At 43.9% G+C, this 23,367-nt stretch overlaps 1 protein-coding gene across 1 annotated transcript in view; it reads left to right on the top strand.

Moving 5' to 3' along the window:
• Window positions 1-23,367, top strand: part of dnah6 (dynein, axonemal, heavy chain 6) — a 389,182-nt gene that overhangs the window by 12,332 nt on the left and 353,483 nt on the right. The window contains exons 2-3 of the mRNA XM_038804236.1: window positions 13,130-13,378; window positions 18,555-18,749. Coding sequence (XP_038660164.1) covers window positions 13,130-13,378; window positions 18,555-18,749 — 444 coding nt within the window. The remainder of the gene's footprint in view (window positions 1-13,129; window positions 13,379-18,554; window positions 18,750-23,367) is intronic.

Raw genomic sequence — 23,367 nt, 5'->3', positions numbered from 1 at the left:
GAGAACATGAGTAAGGGTGGTCTGAACAGGACTTAGCATCACAAACAATGCTGAAAATTCCAACAGCATGTGGAATGTTTTGGCATTTGGCCAATGTCTATTGGCACTTGATGGTAAATAATCATTCATGAACTTGCAAAGATTATTTAGCCATTTCTAGCCAAGGTTTTCTTTTTGTTGTCACTTGTTGATTTTACATAAACTGATATTAAGTTCCAAGCAGATTGAGTGTGGAAAACCTTGTGTAGTTTTCCGATTCTCTGATTTTTGGCTCTAGATTCCATCCAGGTTTTGTGTTTTCCAGTTGTCCATCCTTTAAGGCAAAACCGGTATCCCGAGCAGCCAGGAGATAAGGTGTGCGCACAAAAGGCAAGGGCAGCACCCAGCTACAATTGTGCTTCCCTTAACTTATTAAAGGGTTAAGGCAAAAGATTGATCAAAAGGGACATATTTTTCCTCTAACAATGGAGGACGAAACCTGCTGTTGTCAACAAAGAGGCGAGATTGAAACTGGCTGTGGCGGTGGGCAGCAGGAGTTTTGTGCCCCACTCTCTGACGCTGTGTAGGAAGTAGTTTAGTCACCTGACCGGGTTGAGAAAAGTAAGTACAGTCGCTGATACACCTACATTCTGTGGTGTACACCGCTGTGTTTCAACAACAATAGCAACTTGCATGCATATAACACTTTTAACATAGTTACATTTCCCAAGGTACTTCACAGATTGGCAGTCACACAAAATCTGACACATATAGCCGCACAATGAGATGTGAGGATAAATGACGTAAAGCTTAACAAAGAGCTAGATTGAGGAATATCTTGTTATAACCTGCCTGCTTACCACTGGCTGAGGACTAATGACAATCCCACAATCCTTTGGGAGTATGAGCTTCCCCAATGAGGGGGGCGGAGAAATCATTTAGCAGACTCCCTGCATAAATAGAGCTGGCCAGGCTGGAACCAGCTGAGAGAGAGGAGTGAGCAGCAAGGGAGTTACTGCTGCTGTGTATATATGTTATTGTAAATAAATGTTATTTCTTTGCATCCTTAAAACTCATGCTGGATTCTTAGTGGCCCTCACAGAACATCTTAAAAGGGGGAAGAGAGGTAAAAAGGTGAGAGGTTGAGGGAGGGAATTCCAGAGTTTAGGAACTTGATAACTGAATGTCAATGGTGGAATGATTAACATCACAAGGTGCACGAGGTCAGAATTGGAGGAGTGCACTTGTCTCAGAAGTTATAGAACCAGAGGAAGTGCAGAGTTGGGGAGGTCCAAGGTAATGGAGGGATTTGAAACCAAGGATGAGAATTTAACAATGGCATTATTAAAGGGAACCACATAACAGTCACAAATATATATTCTGTGATTTCTGGGATTCTGGGTGGGAGAAGATAGTGAGGCATGTGAGAAAGCAGTTGTGTAATTGTGAGTTCAGTATTAGAGATAGCATGGTTTAATATAGTAACCTTGTACTTTAGGAATACGTACAAATCTTATTTAGTAGTGTTAATAAATTAGATTTGTTTGTTAACAAAGCTTGATGTTCTTTGTTCAACACTACGCATCCAAGCCACCCAGGTAAAGCAAAGCAGAAAACACTAATTGATGCCATGAGTGGAAATACTAAGGTACCACATCACCACATGGTACCAGGAGAACCATGGGGCAGCACGGCAGCATAGTTGTTAGCACAGTTGCTTCACAGCTCCAGGGTTCCAGGTTTGATTCCCGGCTGGGTCACTGTGCGGAGTCTTGTTGCTCGTTCTGGGTGAGTGTGCTTAATACTCGATTTGGCTCTGTTTCGTTACTTAGCTCTGGAGTCGCCAGGTATCGTTAAGATACCGCCACAAGTTTCAAGGTCAAGTTCAAAGTAATAAAACCATACACCAATTAGTAAGTTCAAACAAATGAGTTTATTATAGTACAATTATAATCTACTCATGCACACGCTAAGATGACTAAACTATTCCTACCACTAAATAAACCAATACTTATCTTAAAGGGAACTGCCGGATCAGGGGACAAGGCCTCTTGCTCTGCACTGGTCCGCAGACTTCAGGTTGGTACGGGTTAAAAAGGGGTCAGGAGTGCCTATCTCTGGTAGCGATCGTTGTGAGACACTTACTTGCTGGTGGCTGCTGTCCCAAACCTCTCCTCTCTCGGTCAAGGTCTTCTTCGGTAAAAGCTGGTCGAGAGGTGCTGGTCAAGAGAGGAGGGCTGGTCAAGAAGAACGAACTAAGTTTGGGACCTATCTTTTATAGGTCCCAGGGCTTCGCGCCCTTTTGGGCGGTTCCCTCTACCTGCTGAGAATCGATTGGGTCTCTTCCCAATTGATTGGCTCTCTTCCCAATCGATTTGTTTGAATCCCCCCAATACTGAGGCTGTCCCTCGGCTACTGGGCGGGCCTTCAGGTGCTTTGTTTTCGAACCCCGCTGGTGCTGGGGTGTCTGGTTTCCCATACACTGTTGCAATCACTTCCCTATTTGTGTCTATTCTCCCTGGGATCGTTCCATTACTATGTTAACTATCCCTGAGATTGCCTCATTAGTATGCGGAATGTTCGTTTTGGTGCTGTCTGCTCTCTTAGCAGACAGAATACACATTGGCTTGGTGCAGCCTGCTTGTGCTGCAAACTTTTTCCATTTTAACCTGCAAGCTTTGTGTTCCTCCATTTTGTATTGAGGGAATGGCCAACTTCGGTGGCTACAGTCTGCACGTTCTCCCTGCGTCTGCGTGGGTTTCCTCCGGGTGCTCCGGTTTCCTCCCACAGTCCAAAGATGTGCGGGTTGGGTGGATTCGCCATGCTAAATTGCCCTTAGCATCCTCAAATAAAGGCTAAGTGGGTGTTGCTGGGTTACGGGGATAGGGTAAATATGTGGGCTTGAGTAGGGCGATCTTTGTAAGGGCTGGTGCAGACTCGATGGGCCGAATGGCCTCCTTCTGCACTGTAAATTCTATGACTATGAGTGCTTCCTGAAGTAGAATCGTCAGGTTTAGAGAGAAAGAAAAAATCTCGGTTAGAAGAAAAAAAAAACTTGCAAAAAAAAAATCTCAACCAGACTCCAGCAACAACAACCAGTAACATCGAAAAATAAATACCCAGTCGAAGCTTCATGGAGGGTCTGCAGACTCCAAAGCCATTCAGGACATCGGGTAAAGTAGATGTGAACTGGAAAATTTTCAAACAAGAGTTTGAACTGTACGTCTCAGCCTTAAACCTCGAAGCAGTCAGTGAGAAGCGGAAGATTACGCTGTTACTAAATTTGGCTGCACTGCTGGCTATAGAATTGCGTGACTCATTCCACTTTGAGAATTAATTTGAGAAAAATAAGTTTGATGTGGTCATTGATAAATTTGATAGCTATTTCGAGCTTAAAAGAAATGAAAAGCTGTGTGAATGACTGCAAAGGCAACAAAATGTAATGCTGGACGATTCTATTAAAATGTGCCGTGCGAGTAAAGCAACTAAAAATAGATGTTCCAAAATGTTGAATCGGAAATGTGGCATGAAAGTTCTCAACTCCGTTGAAGCTGTGGCACAGCTAGAAATTCAGCACGCTGCAGAAGAAGGTCAGTTTGTGCAAGAGCACATGAAAAGAAAGCGAGCTTTGGAAGATGAAAAATTTAAAAAAATAAATAAATTTAGAGTACCCAATTAATTTTTTTCCAATTAAGGGGCAATTTTGCGTGGCCAATTCACCTACCCTGCACATCTTTTTGGGTTGTGGGGGTGAGACCCACGCAGATCCGGGGAGAATTTGCAAGCTCCACAGACAGTGACCCGGGGCCGGGATTCAAATCCGGGTTCTCGGCGTTATGAGGCAGCAGTGCTAAGCACTGCACCATCATACTGCCCAAAGAAGACTGACAATTTTACATGGCCAATCCACCTAACCTGCACATCTTTGGACTGTTGGAGGAAACCGGGACACCCGGAGGAAACCCACGCAGACACGGGGAGAAAGTGAAAAACTCCCCACAGTCACCTGAGGCCAGAATTGAACCCGGCACCCTGGAGCTGTGAGGCAGCAGTGCTAACCACTGTGCTACCGTGCTGCTGCTACATCTACAGAGACATCTGTATTAATATGGATAACCACTCATACCACAGATAGCAGAGATTACAATCTTTTATCTGCTTTATTTCCTTCCCTGAATTCATGAATGGGTTTGCAGGTAGTTTCAGAATGGCAACTGTGAACCACAGTCACTTTTTGGAAGTCAAGGAGCAGTGAGACTTAAGTTGCAATCAGATTCAACAAAGAGGGATTTTGTCAGAAACGTCATTGCTGTTCTTTAACTCATAACTCAAAGCATATGACCGATGATTAGACCTCTCAGTGACAACATAACCTCACTTAGTAACAATCTCGCTTAGTAACAACCATAAATGTAATTTTTATAATGAACATCCAACCAAACATTATAACTATCAAAGTGGACTTTAAACCAATGTAAAGCAACCACAATAAAAGCAAGTTTTTGGTCAGGTTAAAGATGACTAATTTTTCTCCCCCTCCAGGAATGAAATGGCAATAAATCTCTTTTTACATGTTCAAAACTCACATCTGAAATTAAAGCATATCACTGAATTGAGCTAAGATGACACGTTTCACCATTTAACTGCAGATAACCAGATGTCATGCATGGGTTCAGATATTGCTGAATATTTCGGGGAGGCTCTAACAAAAATTACAGATACAAAGTTAACCATTCAGCTCGTGACCTTCTGATCAAGAGCTACTGAAACTATTGATGCTGACTGTTCCAAGTTCCAACCCTTCAATTACATTTGAATTGCCCTTTACTCTAGCCCATAGTATTAGTGTCCTCCCCATGAAAACTGAGGCAAAGTATTGATTTAGCATCTCTGCCATTTCTGTGTCCCCCACTATTAACTCACCAGTTTCATCTTCAAGGGGCCAGCATTCACCTTAGTGACTCTCTTCCCTTTTATCTACCTGTAGAAGCTTTTGCTATCCTTTATGTTATTTTGTGCTAGTTTTTTTGTTGTAATTTACCTTAGCTCTTTTTATTACTTTTTAAGCATCCCTTTGTTTATGTTTGAAAGTTTTCCAATCTTCCAGCCTGGCTCTGGCCTTTGCATTATGGTATAACTTAGTTTTTGTCTTTATATTGTCCTTGACCTCCTTATTTAGCCATTGATTTTTTTTTTACCTCTCTTCCCATCTTTCTTTCTTTCATCTTAGTTGTGAGGAATTGAGTATCTCCTTAAACATCTGCCACTGTTCCATCAGCTGTCCTATCTTTTAGCTTTCCTGCCCAGTCTACAGGGGCCAAATCCATCCTCATGCCGATCTAATTTATCATAGATATCATAGAATTTACAGTGCAGAAGGAGGCCATTCGGCCCATCGAGTCTGCACTGGCTCTTGGAAAGAGCACCCTACTCAAGGTCAACACCTCCACCTTATCCCCATAACCCAGTAACCCCACCCAACACTAAGGGCAATTTTGGACACTAAGGGCAATTTATCATGGCCAATCCACCTAACCTGCAGATCTTTGGAATTCAAATACAACCCCCAAAGAATACAATACTAAGTAATCCTTTCAGCTTTCCTTTTAACATCCATACGACTTAAAACACCTTTTACCAGAAGCACATCAGGTTAAAGTCACTGCTGTTATTTGCTTTGTTTAATTCCAGAACATTAGCGTTGGACACCACTTTCTCACCTCCAAACTCAATTTTGGTTTCTACCATACTATAGTGTTATGGGCTAGGATTTAGAGAACCCTAAAGTATGTCATGGAGTTCACCTGACCAACAACCTTTACTAGATTGTGGTATTTGGAGCACACGGCCCACTCTACAGGTGTGGCACAGCATAAATGGAAAAATATTTTAAAAAACAAAACAATGTTTATTCTATGAACACAAGTTAACCTTTTTAAAACATACAGTGAACATCTTAGCAACCATTAATTCAAATACAACCCCCAAAGAATACAACACTAAGTAATCCTTTCAGCTTTCCTTTTAACATCCATACAACTTAAAACACCTTTTACCAGAAGCACATCCGGTTAAAGTCACTGCTGTTATTAGTTTTAAATCACCAGGATCGATTTACAGTCCTTAGGTTACAGAGAGAGATTCATTCACCTTCTGGCTGTGACTGCAGCTATCCAGCTCTGAAAAGGAAAACTAAAACACACCCTGCAGAAAACAGTCTAAAACAAAAGTAAAAAGCTGACAGACAGCCCAGCTCCACCCACTCTGACATCACTGCAGTAATAAACACCCATTCTTTAAAGGTACTCTCACTACAGATATTTATATACACACCCATTTATAAACACTCATTTCTTAAAGGTACTCTCACATGACAATAGTCACTACTCACGAGTGGTTCCTTACCTATGAGGTCATTAATTAATCCCTCCTCATTACAGAATACCAATTCCAGAGTAGCCTGCTCTCTGGTTAGTTCCCCAACATACTGTTCCAGGAAACAATCTCTAATACATTCAATGAACTCTGCCTCCAGGCTACCCTTGCCAATTTGATTCCTCCAGTCTGTGTGCACATTAAAGTCACCTATTATTATTGACGTACCTTTCCTGCAAGCCCCCAGTAATTCCTGGTTTATACTGTGCCCCACTGTAGAACTATGTTTTGGGGACCTATAGATTACTTTTACCATTTACCAAGGGCTTTTTCCATTTGCTATTTCTTATTTCTACCCAAACTGATTCGACATTTTGATCTCCAGTGCTTATGTAATTTCTCATTACAGCGCTGATCTGTTTCCTCCCCAGCAAAGCTATGCCACCTCCTTTTCCTTTCACCCTATCTTTCCAAAATACTGCATACCAGTGGATATTCAATTCCCAGACCTGGTCTCCCTGGAACCACGTTTCAGTAATCCCCACCAAGTCATAACCTTTGGTTTCTATTTGCGCCGTTAGCTCATTAAGTTTGTAACAAATGCTTCTTGCATTTAGATACAAAGCTTTTAAATTTGCTTTAATGTTAGATTTCCCTACTCTTCTATAATTCATTGGTGCATTTTCTGGTAACCATCCATTTCATTGCTAACCTGCACTCTTACCTCCTCCTTTAAATTGGGTTTTCTAGTTTCCCCTACAACTGAACCCCCTCCCCCACTGCCCACTCACTCCTCTATTTCGTTTACGGCCAATCTACAGCTCTAGTTATGCGATTCGCAACTCTGGTCCCAGCATGATTCAGATGAAGACCGTCTCTTTGGAACAGGTCCTCTCTTCCTCAGTACTGATGCTAATGTCCCATGAATTCAAACCCATTTCTCCCACACCAATTTATAAGCCAGTCATTTACCTCCTTAATCCTAGTGACCTCAATTAGCTCATGGCTCAGGTAGTAATCCAGAGATTCTTACTTTTTTGGTTCTGGTTTTCAATTTAGCTCCTAGCTGTTCATGCCCACTTAGCAGAACCTCTATCCTTGTTCTACCTATGTCATTGGTACCTACGTGGACCACGACAACTGGATCTTAACCCTCCCTCTCCAAGTTCCACTGCAGCCCAGATCAGATATCCTGAACCCGAGCACCAGGTAGGCAACACAACCTTCAGGATTCTCTATCCTGGTCACAGAGAACAGTGTCAATGCCCCTAACTATATTATCCCCAGTTACGACTACATTTATTCCCCCCCCCCCACATGAATTGCTCCCTGTACCATGATGCAGTGGTCAGCTTGCTCATCCTCCCTGCAGTCTCCATTCCCGTCCACACAGGGAGCAAGATCTCAAACCTGTTGGACAGGGATAAAGGCTGAGGCTCCTGCAACCCTACCTTCTGGATCCCTCTACCTGCCAGTCACACCTTCCTGTCCCTGACCACTGGCCGAGTTTAAGTTAGTGATTCTAAGGGTTTTGACAGCCTACTGGAACACAGTGTCCAGGTACCTCTCCCCCTCCTGATGTGTCGTGTGTCCAAAGCTCAGACTTCAGCTCATCAACTCTGAGCCGGAGTTCCTCAAGCAACCAACATTTACTACAGACGTGCTCACTGGGAGCGGCAATATGTCCACATAGAGTGTCCACCAGCTCTCGTGCAGAAACAACACTTAACCTGACTCTCCATATGTATTTTACTTAATTAGTTTTAAATTTTGTTTTTGAGCCCTAATTATTTATTTTATAAACTTTCCTAAAACAATCTCTCCTTATTACCTCTGGTTTAAAGCAATTTATAAACTGTAATAAAGTGGGTTTTCAAATGTAACATAGTTTCCCCATTAGCCAATTAAATCACAGCCTTCCTGTGATGTCCTTTGTTTTTTTCCCCAGTTGGAATTCTGTGAGTTTCAGTGAGAGAGACCGTACGTCCTTACCTTCCCAAGTTGCAATCTGTTTAATTACCGGTCAGCTGTTCTCCTTTCCGCTGCGGTGTCTGGAACCCCTCTCTTCGACTCTGCTCCCTGGAGACTTACCAGTCACTTCTCTCTCTTGTAGCCTTAGCTACCAGTTTCACCTTCTCCCAGTTCCACCTAACTCCCAGTTTTCACCCAACTCCAAAATGCAACCTCATTCAGCCAAGGTAGCACTCCCAGTGTAGACGAGCAGCACTGGGATGCTTCTGTTTATCTAGTTTTCAAATCACAATGCCCCTGAAACTGGTTTAAACCCGAGGAGATGTGCGAGGGAAGTTTTTTACACACAGGGTAGTGGGTGACTGGAACTCGCTGACGGAGCAGGGGGTGGAAGCAGGTATGATAGTGACGTTTAAAGGGCGTCTTGAAAAATACATGAATAGGATGTGAATAGAGGGATACGAACCCCGGAAGTGTTGAAGGTCGGTGGAGGTTTGGAGGGCCAAAGGACCTGTTCCTGTGCTGTACTTTTCTGTATTCTTTGTTCTTTGAGTGTAAGTTAGAGCATTGTAATTCATTGAGAGTATTTGATAAAATATTATGTTCTTACATTTTTATATTTTATTTAACCACATAATCAATAAATGATTAACATTACTCCTACATCCTGCCTATTATTATTATTCTGAATACTAACTCGCCATCGCATCAGTGTTATGGATGCCTGGTCAGCTCTCAACAGTGGCGAAGAGATTGGATAGAACCATAATCTTTTTAAGTTTTAAGATAGCGCAGAAAGATCGATTCAATCCAGGAGAGATAATATAAGAAATAGCACTTGTTTATTTTGTAAACCAACCTTATTAAAACAAAAGGAAAGAAAATAATATTTAAACTTTTAAACTTCAACCCCAACAGTAACAGATTACATGCCGTTTCCTAACCTTAACACATAGTTCCCATTAAACAGCACTTCAACAGAATATGCAGCTCTCATGCCACTTACACAGGCAGACAAAGGCAATACCTGCATTTAAAAAGCAATTCTTCAGTTAGGGACACTCGTTCAGAACCCTTATGCAAAGTCTGCTTCGGTGGCAACTTTCATGACCTCTCTTGGCCAATTTCCAAAACCTTCTCTTCTATACCTGTTCAAAATTAGAGGATTTGAGTACAGGAATAAAGATGTTTTACTGCAATTGTATAGGGCATTGGTGAGGCCACACCTGAAGTATTGTGTGCAGTTTTGGTGTCCTTATCTGAGGAAGGATGTTCTTGCTATGGAGGGAGTGCAGCAAAGGTTTACCAGGCTCTATCCTGGGATGGCAGGACTGTCGTATGAGGAAAGACTAAATCAGTTAGGATTATATTCTTTGGAGTTTAGAAGAGTGAGAGGGTATCTCATAGAAACTTGCAAGATTCTGACAGGATTAGACAGGGTAGATTCAGAAAGAATGTTCCTGATGGTTGGGGAGTCCAGAACCAGGTATCATAATTTGAGAATAAGGGGTAAAGCTTTTAGTACTGAGGTAAGGAGAAATTTCTTTAGAAGAGTAGAAAGAAGTTGAGGCCAAAATGTTGTGTAATTTCAAGAAGGAATTAGATGTATCTCTTGGGGCTAAAGCGTCAAAGAATACGAGAGGAAGGCGGGATCAGGGTATTAAACTTGATGATCAACCATGATCATAATGAATGGCGGAGCAGGCTTGAAGGATGGAATAGCCTCCTCCTGCTTCTATTTTCTAAAATAGCTTTCTTTTGCTTTCTCTCTCTCTCTCAAACCTCTGCCCCGCGCCTCGAACAAAGGTTCTCTGGAGTTTCCTGACTTGAACTTATCATAATTATCCTGGCTGTGTGATTGCCCATTCCCGTTTATACAAAAGAACAGAACCATGCTATTGATATGCAATTAACCACTCATTGATGGACAAAGAGGTCAGCAGACTGTATAATGTGCTAATAGCTGGTTAGACAGGAGTGTCCCAAAGGATAATGGATCTGGAGCATCCTGTATATTCCCACCAATCAGTTTAAGTTTGACCAGGACAATGTAGCTCGGCCAGGTTTGGGCATATCCCTTTGATTCCGCACACGCAGATTTTTTTCCCCCGTCCGACTGTTTGACCCCTAAGTTGCCGGCAACAAACTCAATCTCATTTCTGGACCCAAATTCCTAATATCTCCCTCGCATAACAATGATGAAATTGAAGATTCTGAATGGATGTGTTGTTTTGTGCAATGGGAGACGAGAGATCTTGTGTCTTGGTGTTGCCAGTGGCATTCATTTGTTCTTTGTTCCGCTCAAAATTGAACCATCGGGTTATGGTGGCTACCAAGGGCAGCATGGTATGTGCCGCTGGTCCAGTGATGTGTTTTCCAGCCTCATAGGCAGCACGGTAGCATTGTGGATAGCACAATTGCTTCACAGCTCCAGGGTCCCAAGTTCGATTCCGGCTTGGGTCACTGTCTGTGCGGAGTCTGCACATCCTCCCCGTGTCTGCGTGGGTTTCCTCCGGGTGCTCCGGTTTCCTCCCACAGTCCAAAGATGTGCAGGTTAGGTGGATTGGAAATGATAAATTGCCCTTAAGTGTGCAAAATGTTTTTTATTTTTTTAATAAATTAAAAAAAAAAAAATTTAGTGTACTCAATTCATTTTTTCTAATTAAGGGGCAATTTAGAGTGGCCAATTCACCTACCCTGCATATCTTTGGGTTGTGGGGGCAAAACCCACGCAAACACGGGGAGAATGTGCAAACTCCACATGGACAGTGACCCAGAGCCGGGATCGAACCTGGGACCTCAGCGCCGTGAGGCAACAGGGCTAACCCACTGAGCCACCGTGCTGCCTTTAAGTGTCCAAAATTGCCCGTAGTGTTGGGTGGGGTTACTGGGTTATGGGGATAGGGTGGAGGTGTTGACCTTGGGTAGGGTGCTCTTTTCAAGAGCCGGTGCAGACCTGATGTGCCAAATGGCCTCCTTCTGCACTGTAAATTCTATGATCTATGATCTATATTCCTCCTCCTCCTTCAATGTTTTCCCTCATCAACTGATGCAGAGAGAAGCTTACCCATTCTCCACCTGTACTCCCCTCTGCTTCACGATGCTCTGCAGGACACCGAAAACATAATTACAGTTACCCCCTCTGCTGCATGTACTGAAGGGTGCCTTTATACCCACCCACGTGATATAAACCTTCAACATTCTGGCGGCTTACTCAATGACACATGGTGGTAATGGAGATCTTGCAGGCTGTGGGATTTTTCAGATATCACAAGCCAAGTTTGAAGGTATCTTTTGTTTTCCACAAGCCAACCCTTAAGTCAAGATTCTGGATAGATAAGCGCTTGAATCTTGGATTACTGCGGTGTAAAACCTACTGTATGATCCATTCTTATTATTGCACGCCAACCATATGTTGATGGAATACATTCCATTGCTGTTGATGTGATGATCCTTGGATTGCCATATGTCTACAACCGACAGCACCCTGTACCCATTGCAAGTGAGCCAAAGAAGCAAATGTAAGTGCTCGCTCATTCTGTTTATCGTCATTGCATTAGCTGACATTAGTTGACAAACAACCTATCCATGACCTGCTTTATACATTTATGGGCAGCCAACTGAGAAAACCCTTGAGATGTCTCCATTGGTAAGGAGGAGCCAGGGATAAAGATATTGAGCCATGATGTGGAGATGCCGGTATTGGACTGGGGTGAGCACAGTAAGAAGTCTTACAACACCAGGTTAAAGTCCAACAGGTTTGATTCAAACTTGGGTTCGATTCACCTGAGGAAGGAGCTGTGCTCCGAAAGCTCGTGTTTGAATCAAACCTGTTGGACTTTAACCTGGTGTTGTAAGACTTCTTACTAAGATATTGAGGGTAGTGATGACTTTGATTCAACAGGCAGTGCATGAGATCCAGTACATAAGAGCTCTTCTCGATGGAGTCTACAGATATTTTCAACTACCAGCCATATCAACCTTCAGATAGGGCAAGCAAGGGAAGTATTTTGGCAGTAGACCTTTACGAAAAATTAACATTGGTGAAGTAATCCAGGGGCAATAACTTCATTGAAGTGTTTAACGGGTGATTACTTCAGTTGTACTTGTGGTTCACATAGAACATAGAACATAGAACGATACAGCGCAGTACAGGCCCTTCGGCCCTCGATGTTGCACCGACATGGAAAAAAAAAACTAAAGGCCATCTAACCTACACTATGCCCTTATCATCCATATGCTTATCCAATAAATTTTTAAATGCCCTCAATGTTGGCGAGTTCACTACTGTTGCAGGTAGGGCATTCCACGGCCTCACCACTCTTTGCGTAAAAAACCCACCTCTGACCTCTGTCCTATATCTATTACCCCTCAATTTAAGGCTATGTCCCCTCGTGCTAGCCACCTCCATCCGCGGGAGAAGGCTCTCGCTGTCCACCCTATCTAACCCATGTAGAGATGTGTTACTGCTTCAACACTTGCCATTACTTCTGACTGAGCAGACTGTCGCTGGGTTTTTTTCTATCCTATTTGCAATGTGGATCCAATGTAATGTGTACTTCCAACAAACACAAGACTTTTTATTGCTTTTCATCTCTGTTTCTGCTTATTAAGGGGAAGGACTGTCAACAGTGAAAATCAAGTGCCTAATTGTTCGGAGTATAAAATAAATGTACATTTAAAGCATTTCCCCGAAAACATTTTTATTTTCACTTTAGGAAAGAAAATGAAGCATACAAAATCTTTAAATGTTCTGACATTTCTTGCATTTGTTTTACAATCTTTCTCAAATTTACTTTTGCAGTCCAAAATGTTCGAAATTCCTGATACATCAGCATGTCTGCCGGAGCATATTACAAAGAAAAGAAGGAAAATCGGGGAAAGTCTTAACCCTCCAATTCTCGACATCGATCCTTCAGAGCTGCAAGCTAGACTAATCTCTACAGCACCGAACCAGATAAGTCCAAATCCTCGAGCTTTGAAGTTTAGCCAGAACACAAAGGCTCGGGAAAAAAGAATTGCAAGGGAGCAGCCTATCAAACTGCAACCATTGGTAGGTGCTAATGTATTATATGCCACTTCTATAAGGGCAAATGACTGCAATCCCTGATAGTGCAACTGCAGAAAGAGTTCTGTCTGTACATACTGCAAGTGCCTGTCATTGTCATTGACGGCAATGTCCCTGAGGGCAGTTATCTGCATTAAAGATAGTGCAGTTGATGTGATGATCTACACATATGAGGGAAGATTTTCAGAAATCTGTTTAAATCAGGATTGCTTGAAATTATATGAATTGTTTGTCACTCATTAATTGACACCAAATGTACATTTATGATGTGCAAATTACTAGAAGGGAGATATTATTACGACGCCCTGGGCTAGTGCATTGTCAATTCCAGCCCAACACAACACAAGTGAATTAACCAATAATTATTAGAAAAAATGCCGAAGTCTTTGGCCATTGGCTGTCCAATAATTATAGTCACCAGGTTTATAAGTTTAAACTGTAAGGATCCTCCTGTTAACCTCTCTCTGTCCATGTTTTGTTCCGTTTAATTTCTGTTCTGTATTGTAAAAGTGTACCTCGACAATTAATGGGACCTGTGTCTTTAATATGGACTTGACCTTTAATTTAAAAACAGAAAACTCCAGCTAGGTGTGCTGTTTGGTGTGACATCAGTGATGACTCATCTTGATGGACTTGGCTGATGGCCAATAGACTATTTTGAATTGTGAGACCTGATCAATGGATCGTGCTGATTGGTCAGATCTTTCTCTGGAAAGTTTCTTTCTCTGTGAGACTCTGTTTAAAGTTTTAGTTTCATTTTGAACTCAAGAGCTGAAGGAGGCTCTTTGAGTTTCTCTCTTTCTAAAAGGGTAAACCTCTCTCAAACCCACAGTTGGAGAATCTGTATTCTCGTCAGCAAAGCTGGAGGGCATTAAAGTGAAACTGGGAACCAATTAACAGCAAAACCCAGAATAAGAACTGGATTTGAGGGGAGACAAAGAAAATCTTGAAGTCCAGTCAAGTCACCAGCTGAAAGCAGGGTCAGTGGTTCAAAAACCCTGTAAAACAATCTTGTGTGTTCTTATCTAAGTTAGTCATTCTGGTGGAATTGGAAACAAATAAGAATCACACAGGCTTGAGGCTGTTCTTTTGGAGTGAATGCCAGTCAGTAAAAGTTAAAGTGACTGCCCAGAGGGAATTCAACAGTCTGGGAGTTGCGACTGAATGCTATTGCCAGAATATCCTCGTTAACCGGTGATTTCAATCCCTTCGAGTCTGAGGAGGATAGCCAGCTACTGCAACGACTTCAACAATCGAAGCAAGGACACTCATATTCCATTTCAAATTCATCTTCTTATTATGTTTACCGCTGCTCCTCCCCTCTGTGTGTGTCTTTCTTGTATGTGTTTGGGTAGAGGGTGGGATGGTAAAAAGGGGGAGTAGTAGATTAGCTGGTCATTATTATATGTCTTATCTCTATTTTTGTTATAAACAGTTCTCTTTCACTTACAAATCCGGTGCCTGTAAATTATTGGAGCTGTCAAAGGCCAAAGATCGCAGAAACCTTATATGAATTATTGGTTACGTCACTTGTGTTGGGACTCCGGGGCCTATGGGGGTGGAATTGACCATGCACTCTCCCAGTGTGTCGTAACAAAACACAATTACTGTTCATTTATAATGAACTATCAGAAAACCTTCAGCAAATAGAAGTGATTAACTATTATCTAATTCCTAAATGACTGCTTTAACTTGCCCCCATCCTCTACACTCACGTACACCAGACAGACAAACACAGACAGGAAGAAAGCGGGTTAAAATAAAACAAGTAAAAGAGAAAAAGAGTCTTTGTTTTAGATGTTTTTTCCCAGTACCATCTCCTCTTCAAAACATGAGGTTTTAACTGTGGATTCATTTGGGCCTCATATTTTTAGGAATACAGCACTCGCAGCCATTTTGTAGAGAGAGTGTCCAGGTCTTTGCCTACAGCCTGTAATAGTTTTCCTGTTGAATCATTCATTCAGTGTCTCTGCAGCCTTAGGCAGCACTCTCAGCCTTTCCGGAGGAGGAGAATAAATGCAGATCCAGGAGTCAAACATGAAACTGAAAACCATTCCACTGGGCCATGATTGAATCACCACCTACTACTGGGCAGAGTACAGCCTTTTTGGCCAATTTATTGGCGGCCATCCAATCATTCAAACTGAGTCCCAGCCCAATTCTCTCTCTCTCTCTGGTGCCGGCAAGTCTGAAGCTCCTCCCTCCTGTAACTTCTGAATTCCTCGTTATCTCCGCTGCTTGACTTAAAGATACATGTCCATTGATTACACATGGATCAAAATGATAACGACAAACTAAAAGGAAGGAGAAATAAGGGAATAAACAGGAAGATCCCTCACAATATCAAGAAATTCCAAGCATCCGGCATGTCTGCACTTCTGGAGACTGATAGCTGGCCGATGTTCTTTGCTGGTCATGTGCTTCTGCCACATTGGCCCTTCAGCAAAAGGAAAGGAAAGGTAGTGATTAAATTAATAGTTAATCCAGGTTAGTAAATAGCGCAATTTGCATCATTGGCCGATTATGGCCAAAGTGGAAACTCTTTAACATTTAGCTTTATCTAAGAGAATTTTGGTTTTACTATTATGCTACAGGTATGGCAGGGCGAAGTGAAGATGGATAATAAATCCAGAGTCAAAAGTGCATGGTATCATGTAAATGTTATACATCTAAACCACATTGTAGTGTCAGGGTCCTTTCTGCTTGTTCCCTTATTTCCCCTTTCTTTTGTTTTTGTCGCTACATTTTTGATCCATGGATAATTTATGGATATGTCTTCAAGGCAGCCTGACACTTTAATTCAAGCAGAGGATTTCAGCAGCAGAAGAGATCACTGTGTTAGTCTGTGCTGGTTCAAACTGGAGCTGTGGACTGACCAGCACTAATGACAAAGATTGGCTAGGACTCGGTTTGATGGATTTGGCTGATGGCCACTGAATTGTTCCAAAAGGCTGCGCTCTATCTGGTAACGGCGGTGATAGGATATTAATAATAATAATGATAATCGCTTATTGTCACAAGTAGGCTTCAATGAAGTTACTGTGAAAAGCCCCTAGTCACCACATTCCAGCGCCTGTTCGGGTAGGCCGGTACGGGAACTGAACCCGTGCTGCTGGCGTTGTTCTGCATTACAAGCCAGCTATTTTAGCCCACTGTGCTAAACCAGCCCCTTCCACTGGAAGATTTTGCGCAGTCCTGAGGTTCTAGTTGGGTTTGATTTTTAATTATGGAAGCCTGATGAAGAGATACAACTAAATCCTCTCTAAAGAAGATCCAACCAATTCTCTCCTGAGGCCACTGTGATGGCCGGCTCTCTCTCCAGCAAGTCTGGGTGCTGTTCTCTTGAGACTGCAGACAAAACAAGGTCAAACCACAAAGACAAACCTGACATCAAACCACAAGCTGAAAGCAAGGTTTGCTGTGAAATATAGTGGCTTTGCAGAAAGATATAGGCCTGAATATGAATCTTCAACTGAAGGTCCAGCTTGATGAGAAATAAAGGGTCTCTCCAGAAAGCCTGCTGCCTGTGAGTACTGCATTTTCTATCCTGCGGGGACCCTGAATGAATGCCTCTACAAAGAAGCCCATTACTGGTTGTAAAGCAGATTCTTTAATCAGCAAGCTTTCTGTGAGAAAAGTGTGCAAAATAATCACCATTTGAAGCAAAGATTCTTATCTTTTGACCTTCATCCTTATTATTTTTCCCCTTTTCTGCCCCTCTGTGTTTTCCTGTCTTGTTGTGTGGGTAGAGGGTGGGACAGACAACGTGGGTAGAGGTATTATCTTGTTATCAAGTTGTATCGGGTAGCACAGTGGTTAGCACTGTTGCGTCACATCGCCAGGGTCCCAAGTTCGATTCCCGGTTTGGGTCACTGTCAGGCGGGGTCTTCACGTTCTCCCTGTGTCTGCGTGGGTTTCCTCTGGGTGCTCCGGTTTCCTCCCGCAAGTCCTGAAAGACATGCTGTTAGGTAAATTGGACGTTCTGAATTCTCCCTCTATGTACCCGAACATGCGTCGTAGTGTGGCGACTAGGGGCATTTCACAGTAACTTCATTGCAGCGTTAATGTAAGCCTACGTGTGACAATAAAGATTATTATTACCCACTGCATATTTCATGATAGTTCTTGGTGTAAATAAACAGTAGCTGTGTTTACATTTACAAACCTAGCAACTGTACTTATTGGCCAGCCAAGGACCAAAGACTTTGGGAACTTTTACAAGAATAATTGGTTAATTTACCTGTGTTGTGACTCTGGATGAGTGGGGCTCGAGTTGACTGCGCACTTGCCCACGATGTGTCGCAATCAGTCATTCCGGCGATGGATTAACAAACCATATTTGATAATTTAATTTAATTCTCACTTGGTTTTAATTAATTCATTGCATTTCTGAGCTTTGTGTTAAGTCCTGCTTTCTGGGACTGCATAACCTCTTGGGGGAGTGAGGTAGCTGCAGCTTTGGAATTGTCCTCCTCTGCCAATTCAGGTGGACATAGAAGGTCCTACGGCAATATTGTTAGACCGTAGAGTGCTTGCTGTGATATATGGGCCTGCGTTTGCTCCTTTTGACTGCAAAACACAAACAAATATACACCGAGAGAGGGTGGCACTGCTACCTCTTGGCGTTGGCGATCCGGGTTCAATTCCAGCCTTGGATGAATGCCTGTGTGATGTTTGCACTTTCTCCCCGTGTCTCTGTGGGTTTCTTCCGGGTGCTCTGGTTTCCTCCCACAGTCCAAAGATATGCTAATTGGTGGCCACACTAAATTACCCCTTGGGAGGCCAGGGATGTACAGGTTAGGTGGGGTTACAGGGATAGGGTGGGGGTGTGGCTGAGGTAGGGTGCTCTTTCAGAGGGTTGGTGCAGAACCGCTGGGCCAAATGGCCTCGTTCTGCACTGTAGAGATTCTTTGATTCTATAATTCTATAAAAATGATTGATTAACGTGAAGTGCTTTGGAGAATGTGAAATAATATTTAAAAGCCACTTCTTTCAAGTTATTTCTGATTGATTAGATATATTATGCTTTTGAAGATATAAATGTCAATATGATTCCATGCAATCTACTTCCTTATGTACTGTAGCTGCTTTGATACTGATTTTTGTCAGTGCCTATCACACAAGCGAAAACACCCGAAATGCAATTGTTTTGTAACTACAGCCTATACTCAAGAAGTACCAAGATAAAAAACATCCAGAATACATCTTTGCAAAGAATAGAGAGCGACTGATCAAATCTGGATGGAAGCCACCCAGTGCACCAACAAAGCGTTCCCGGGCTGACTCTTCAGACTTAACCAGCCAGCCTTTCCAACAACGGCTACCGAAACTCGAAATTGACTTACCAAAGAAACAGGTTTGAAGAAATTGTAAAAAAATGTATCTTTTGTTCCATTTTTTCTTCTTCTAAATTGTACCCCCATTGATGTAGCTGACCTCAATATCCCTGCTGTCAGCACAGCACATGTTTTGAGCTTATGTTTCTGAAATGTGGCCACATGATTTGTCAATAGATGCTGAGGACGGTACATATATTTCACAATCATTTGGGAAAACACTGAAATTTAGAGCTTCACTTTTGCACAGCTCTCCCTGAGAACTGGGTAAAATAATAATTTAATCTACAGTTTTCCTCATTCCATGCTTCAGTACATTGCACAGTTCTGTGAGAAAGTATATTTTTGACCTTATCCCATAGTAGTTTGTAGTTGAGTAAAGGTAAATCAAATGTCTAAATGATTGGGCCTTCAGAAGCAAATAATGTAACTATCTTATGTCCTAATCATTTCCAGATGAGGCACAAATCCCTGAATGATTGAAGAAAAGCCAATTGATTTACATTGGGAGAATCTGAGCCTTTATTCAAAATGATATTTTCACTGCATAATTCACTCTTTTGAATGTATGTTTTGGAGGATTTCTATGCCAAAAACATCAATTTAAGGAGCAAACGGTAATCACTTCAGTGCATCATCATTTGCATCATTGGTCAGTGTTTTAGCACAGAATGTGGAATAAGCAAAATGTTAGGTAAAAAGAGAAGGGACTAGGATTTCTCTGGGCAGAACAAACCACAATTTCTAGTTATCCATCAGAAATCATTTGAGAACATCAATCTCTGGCAAGTCATGCATCTATAAAATGGAAATATGACACAAAACAAAGGCAAAAACAGCTGATGAGAAGTTTATTTGAAGGAGAAAACCAAAATACACAGCAACTACATAAACTATGGAATTAGAAAATTCATTCTGGAAACTCCTGTTCACACATTAAGGGCGCGATTCTCCGCTCCCCAGGCCGGGTGAGAGAATTGCGGGAGGGCCGCTCTGGCACCCCCCCCGTGATTCTCCCAACCCCCCCCCCCCCAAAATGGTGTGTCGCGTTTTGCGACACGCCGCTCGGAGAATTGGAGAATCGGAGCATCGGTGACCCGCGATTCTCCGGCCTGGATGGGCCGAGAGGCCTGCCGTTCCTGACCAGTTCACGCTGTAGCCACCTGGGTTGGCCACTTCCCGACTTTAAAATGGAGATTCGCTAAGAATGCAGGGAAATTCAGCCAAGGACAGAAAAACAAGCAGGTGCAAAGTTTCCTGTATATTAGGACTTGCAGAACCCAGACAGCACTGAAACTGACGTATTGACGCTCTGCATATTGATGAGTGATCCCCGGGAGCATTTGAAACAGTTAAGATAATTGAGGCTAAGCCAGACTCCTCGGCGCCAGCGTGAGCCAAAACAAAGGAAGGCCAACGGACACTTAGGAACCGTCCAGCGATCAGGGAACAGCTCCAGTATTGGAGAAATCGATCCAAGTGATCAGAACTCTGTCCAATCACTTGGAACCAGGTACGGGGACCGCCCAAAAGGGCGCGAAGCCCCTGGGGACTATAAAGTAGAGCCCCCAAGTTCAATTTGTTCTTCTTGGCAGCTCTCAAAGAACTCAACCGTGACTCTCAACTCGGAGAGACTTGCCTAGCAGCTGCACCAACCAAATAAGTGTCCAGTCAACGCACGCTACGAGATAGGCGCTCCTAACCATTAGTCCATACCAGCCGGAAGCCTGCAGACTCAGGATCGAACGAGAGGCCAATTGTTCCCCTGACCTAGTGGGTCCCTTTTCGAAAGCTAAGTATTGGCCTGTTAGTGTTAGAAATAGCCTAGTGAATAGTATTTTATGCATGATTAGCGATTGACAGTGACTACAATAAATGTGTTTTGAATTGAACCTTACTAACTGGTGTATTGAGTTATTGATCAGCACTTGAACTTGAACCTCGTGGTGGTATCATAAAGATACCTGGCGACTCTAGAGCAAGGTGATTAAACAGAGCAAATTAAGTGTAAAGCACACTTAGCAAAACGAGCAACAACGCCGGCGGCAATCACACCTGGCCGCTGCCGGCGTGAACACAGCGCGAAAGGTAAGTTTGGGCCTGTCGGGGGCGGAGAGGGAATTGAGCACCACGGCCATGCTCGGGGGGGACTGGCCCGCGATCGGTGCCCACTGATCGCCGGCCGGTGTCTCTAAGAGACGCACTCTTTCCCCTCCGCCGCCCCGCAAGATCAAGCCGCCACGCCTTGCGGGGCAGCAGAGGGGTAGACGGCAAGCGCGGATTGGCGCCGGCCAACCTGCGCATGCGCGGCTGACGTCACTAAGGCGCCACCGGCCGAGTCATTATCGGCGAGCCGCCTTGACGCCAGCGTCAATTCCCGGCGGCCGAGTTTCACAAAATGCCGCTCCTAGCCCCCAGGGGGGGGGGGGGGGGGGGGGGGGGGTGTGGGGGTGTGGGTGGGGGGGGGGGGAATAGGGGGCAGGAGCGGCCTCCGACACCGTCGTGAAACACTCTGTTGTGAAGAATTCTGCCCTAAGTGTAATGTATTTATTGTGAACTGTGAACTTTGATGCACCCAAAGTCCACATTCTAAGCTGAAAAGGCATTCATCTAGTACAGGCTTGTCCAACCTGTTCGTGCGAGGGGCCACACTTAAACTTTTTTTCCCCTCAGTCAAGGGACCTGATCAGCAGATTTGTAAAAATAAGCTTTGGCACAACATTAACTATGAATTTCAACAACATTTTTATGTGAAAAGAAACAACTTGTTGAGTAAAAATAAAGCGGTGTCAAAGCTATAAATTTATAATTTAAAATTATTAGTAATTCATAAAGGTGCGAGGGTCAAATTCTGTTTTTCTGGTCTCAGTTTCAGGGTTCTTACACACCCTCACCCACTGTGTGAGTTGGTGTGAGTGTGTTGGGATGAAGGTGAGCGAGAATTCTGAGACTAGGAGTGAGCCAGACTCTCACTATCGTTTACACACACACACACACACTCCCATTCTCTCTTGCTCGCACACATAATCTCTTGCTCATGCATATGGCCACACTCTCTCGCTTGCACACACTCACACACTCTCGCTCGCACACGCTCACACTCTCTCGCTCGCCCACACCGACAGCCTCTCACTCGCACACGCTCCCACACTCTCACTCGCACACACACACAAACTCTCTCTCGTGTCACATGCCCACACTTGCTCGCACACGCCCACACTCTCTCCTTGCACACACCCACAAGCCCATACTCTCTCACACGTTCACACTCTTTCGCTTGCACACACCCACACACTCTCTCTCGCACATGTTCACACTCTCTCACTTGCCCACCCCCACACTCTCTGGCATGCACGCACACACACATTCTTCCACGCACACACTCGCTCACTTACAAACAACTTCTCACTCACACACACTCTCTCGTGGTCACACACTCTCATGCTCACACACACTCTCAAGCTCACACGCACACTCTCATGTTCGCACACATACTCTCATGCTCACACACACTCTCACGCTCACACACACTCACATTCACACTCACACACACTCACGCTCACACACTCTCGCACTCGCACACACTCGCGCTCACACACACTCACGCTCACACACACTCTCGCACTCGCACATTTTCGCGCTCACAGTCACTCACATACACACACAAACACATATTCTCTCGTTCACACACAGGCACACTCTCGCTTATGACCGCTCACACACACAACACTTGCTCACAAACACAATGCTCGCACACACACACACACAATGTTTGCACACACACACAGCTTGCGCACACTCGCTCGTGGACACTCTCGCTCTTGCACTCTTGTTCACGCGCACACAGCTCGCTCAGGCATAGCTCACTCACACACACAACGCTCATTCATCCACACGCTTGCTCATCCACACGCTTGCTCATCCACACATGTGCTCACACGCTCACACACACTCTCGCGCTCACACACCTCTCGCACTCGCACACACCCTCGCACACGGAAACACTCTCGCGCTCGCACGCTTTCTCGCACTCGTGCACACTCTCGCACTTGCGCGCACTCTCGCACTCACACACACTCGCGCTCACACACGTTCTCTCGTGGTCACGCTGACACTCGCACACTCATGCTCTCTCACACGCTCATTCCCTCTTTCTCATGCTCTCCCTTACGCGCTGATGCTCTCCCTCGCACGCTCACGCTCTCTCGCGTACTCTCGCACTCAAGCGCATGCACTCTCTCTCTCTCGCGCTGTAGCCTTCGAAGTTGGCCACTTCCCGACCCAAAATGGCGATTTACAAAGCACGCAGGGAAAATTGGGCTCTTTAAGAAAGACAAGCAGGTTGCAGAATCTTCCTGTGTATTCTGCCTGCAAAGAAAGCAGACAGCACCGAAACCAGCAGTTTGCATATTAATGAGCGATTCCCGGGAACAATCGATACAACGATTAGCTACATTTGGGACATTCTATAGCAGGTCAGACTTCTCGGCACCAACGAGAGTCTGAAACAAAGGAGACAAACGAGCCAGGGTGAACTGCCCAGTGATCGAGAAATGGCCCCAGTATTGGGGAATTCAAACCAATCGATTGGTATGGGATCCAATCGATTGAAAGTACGCTCGGGGTCCACCGAAAAGG

The sequence above is a fragment of the Scyliorhinus canicula genome, chromosome 8, assembly GCF_902713615.1.
Source record: "Scyliorhinus canicula chromosome 8, sScyCan1.1, whole genome shotgun sequence".
In the NCBI taxonomy this organism is placed as follows: domain Eukaryota; kingdom Metazoa; phylum Chordata; class Chondrichthyes; order Carcharhiniformes; family Scyliorhinidae; genus Scyliorhinus; species Scyliorhinus canicula.
Note: the sequence above shows the minus strand (reverse complement) of the source record. Positions and strands in the feature narration are given on the sequence as shown.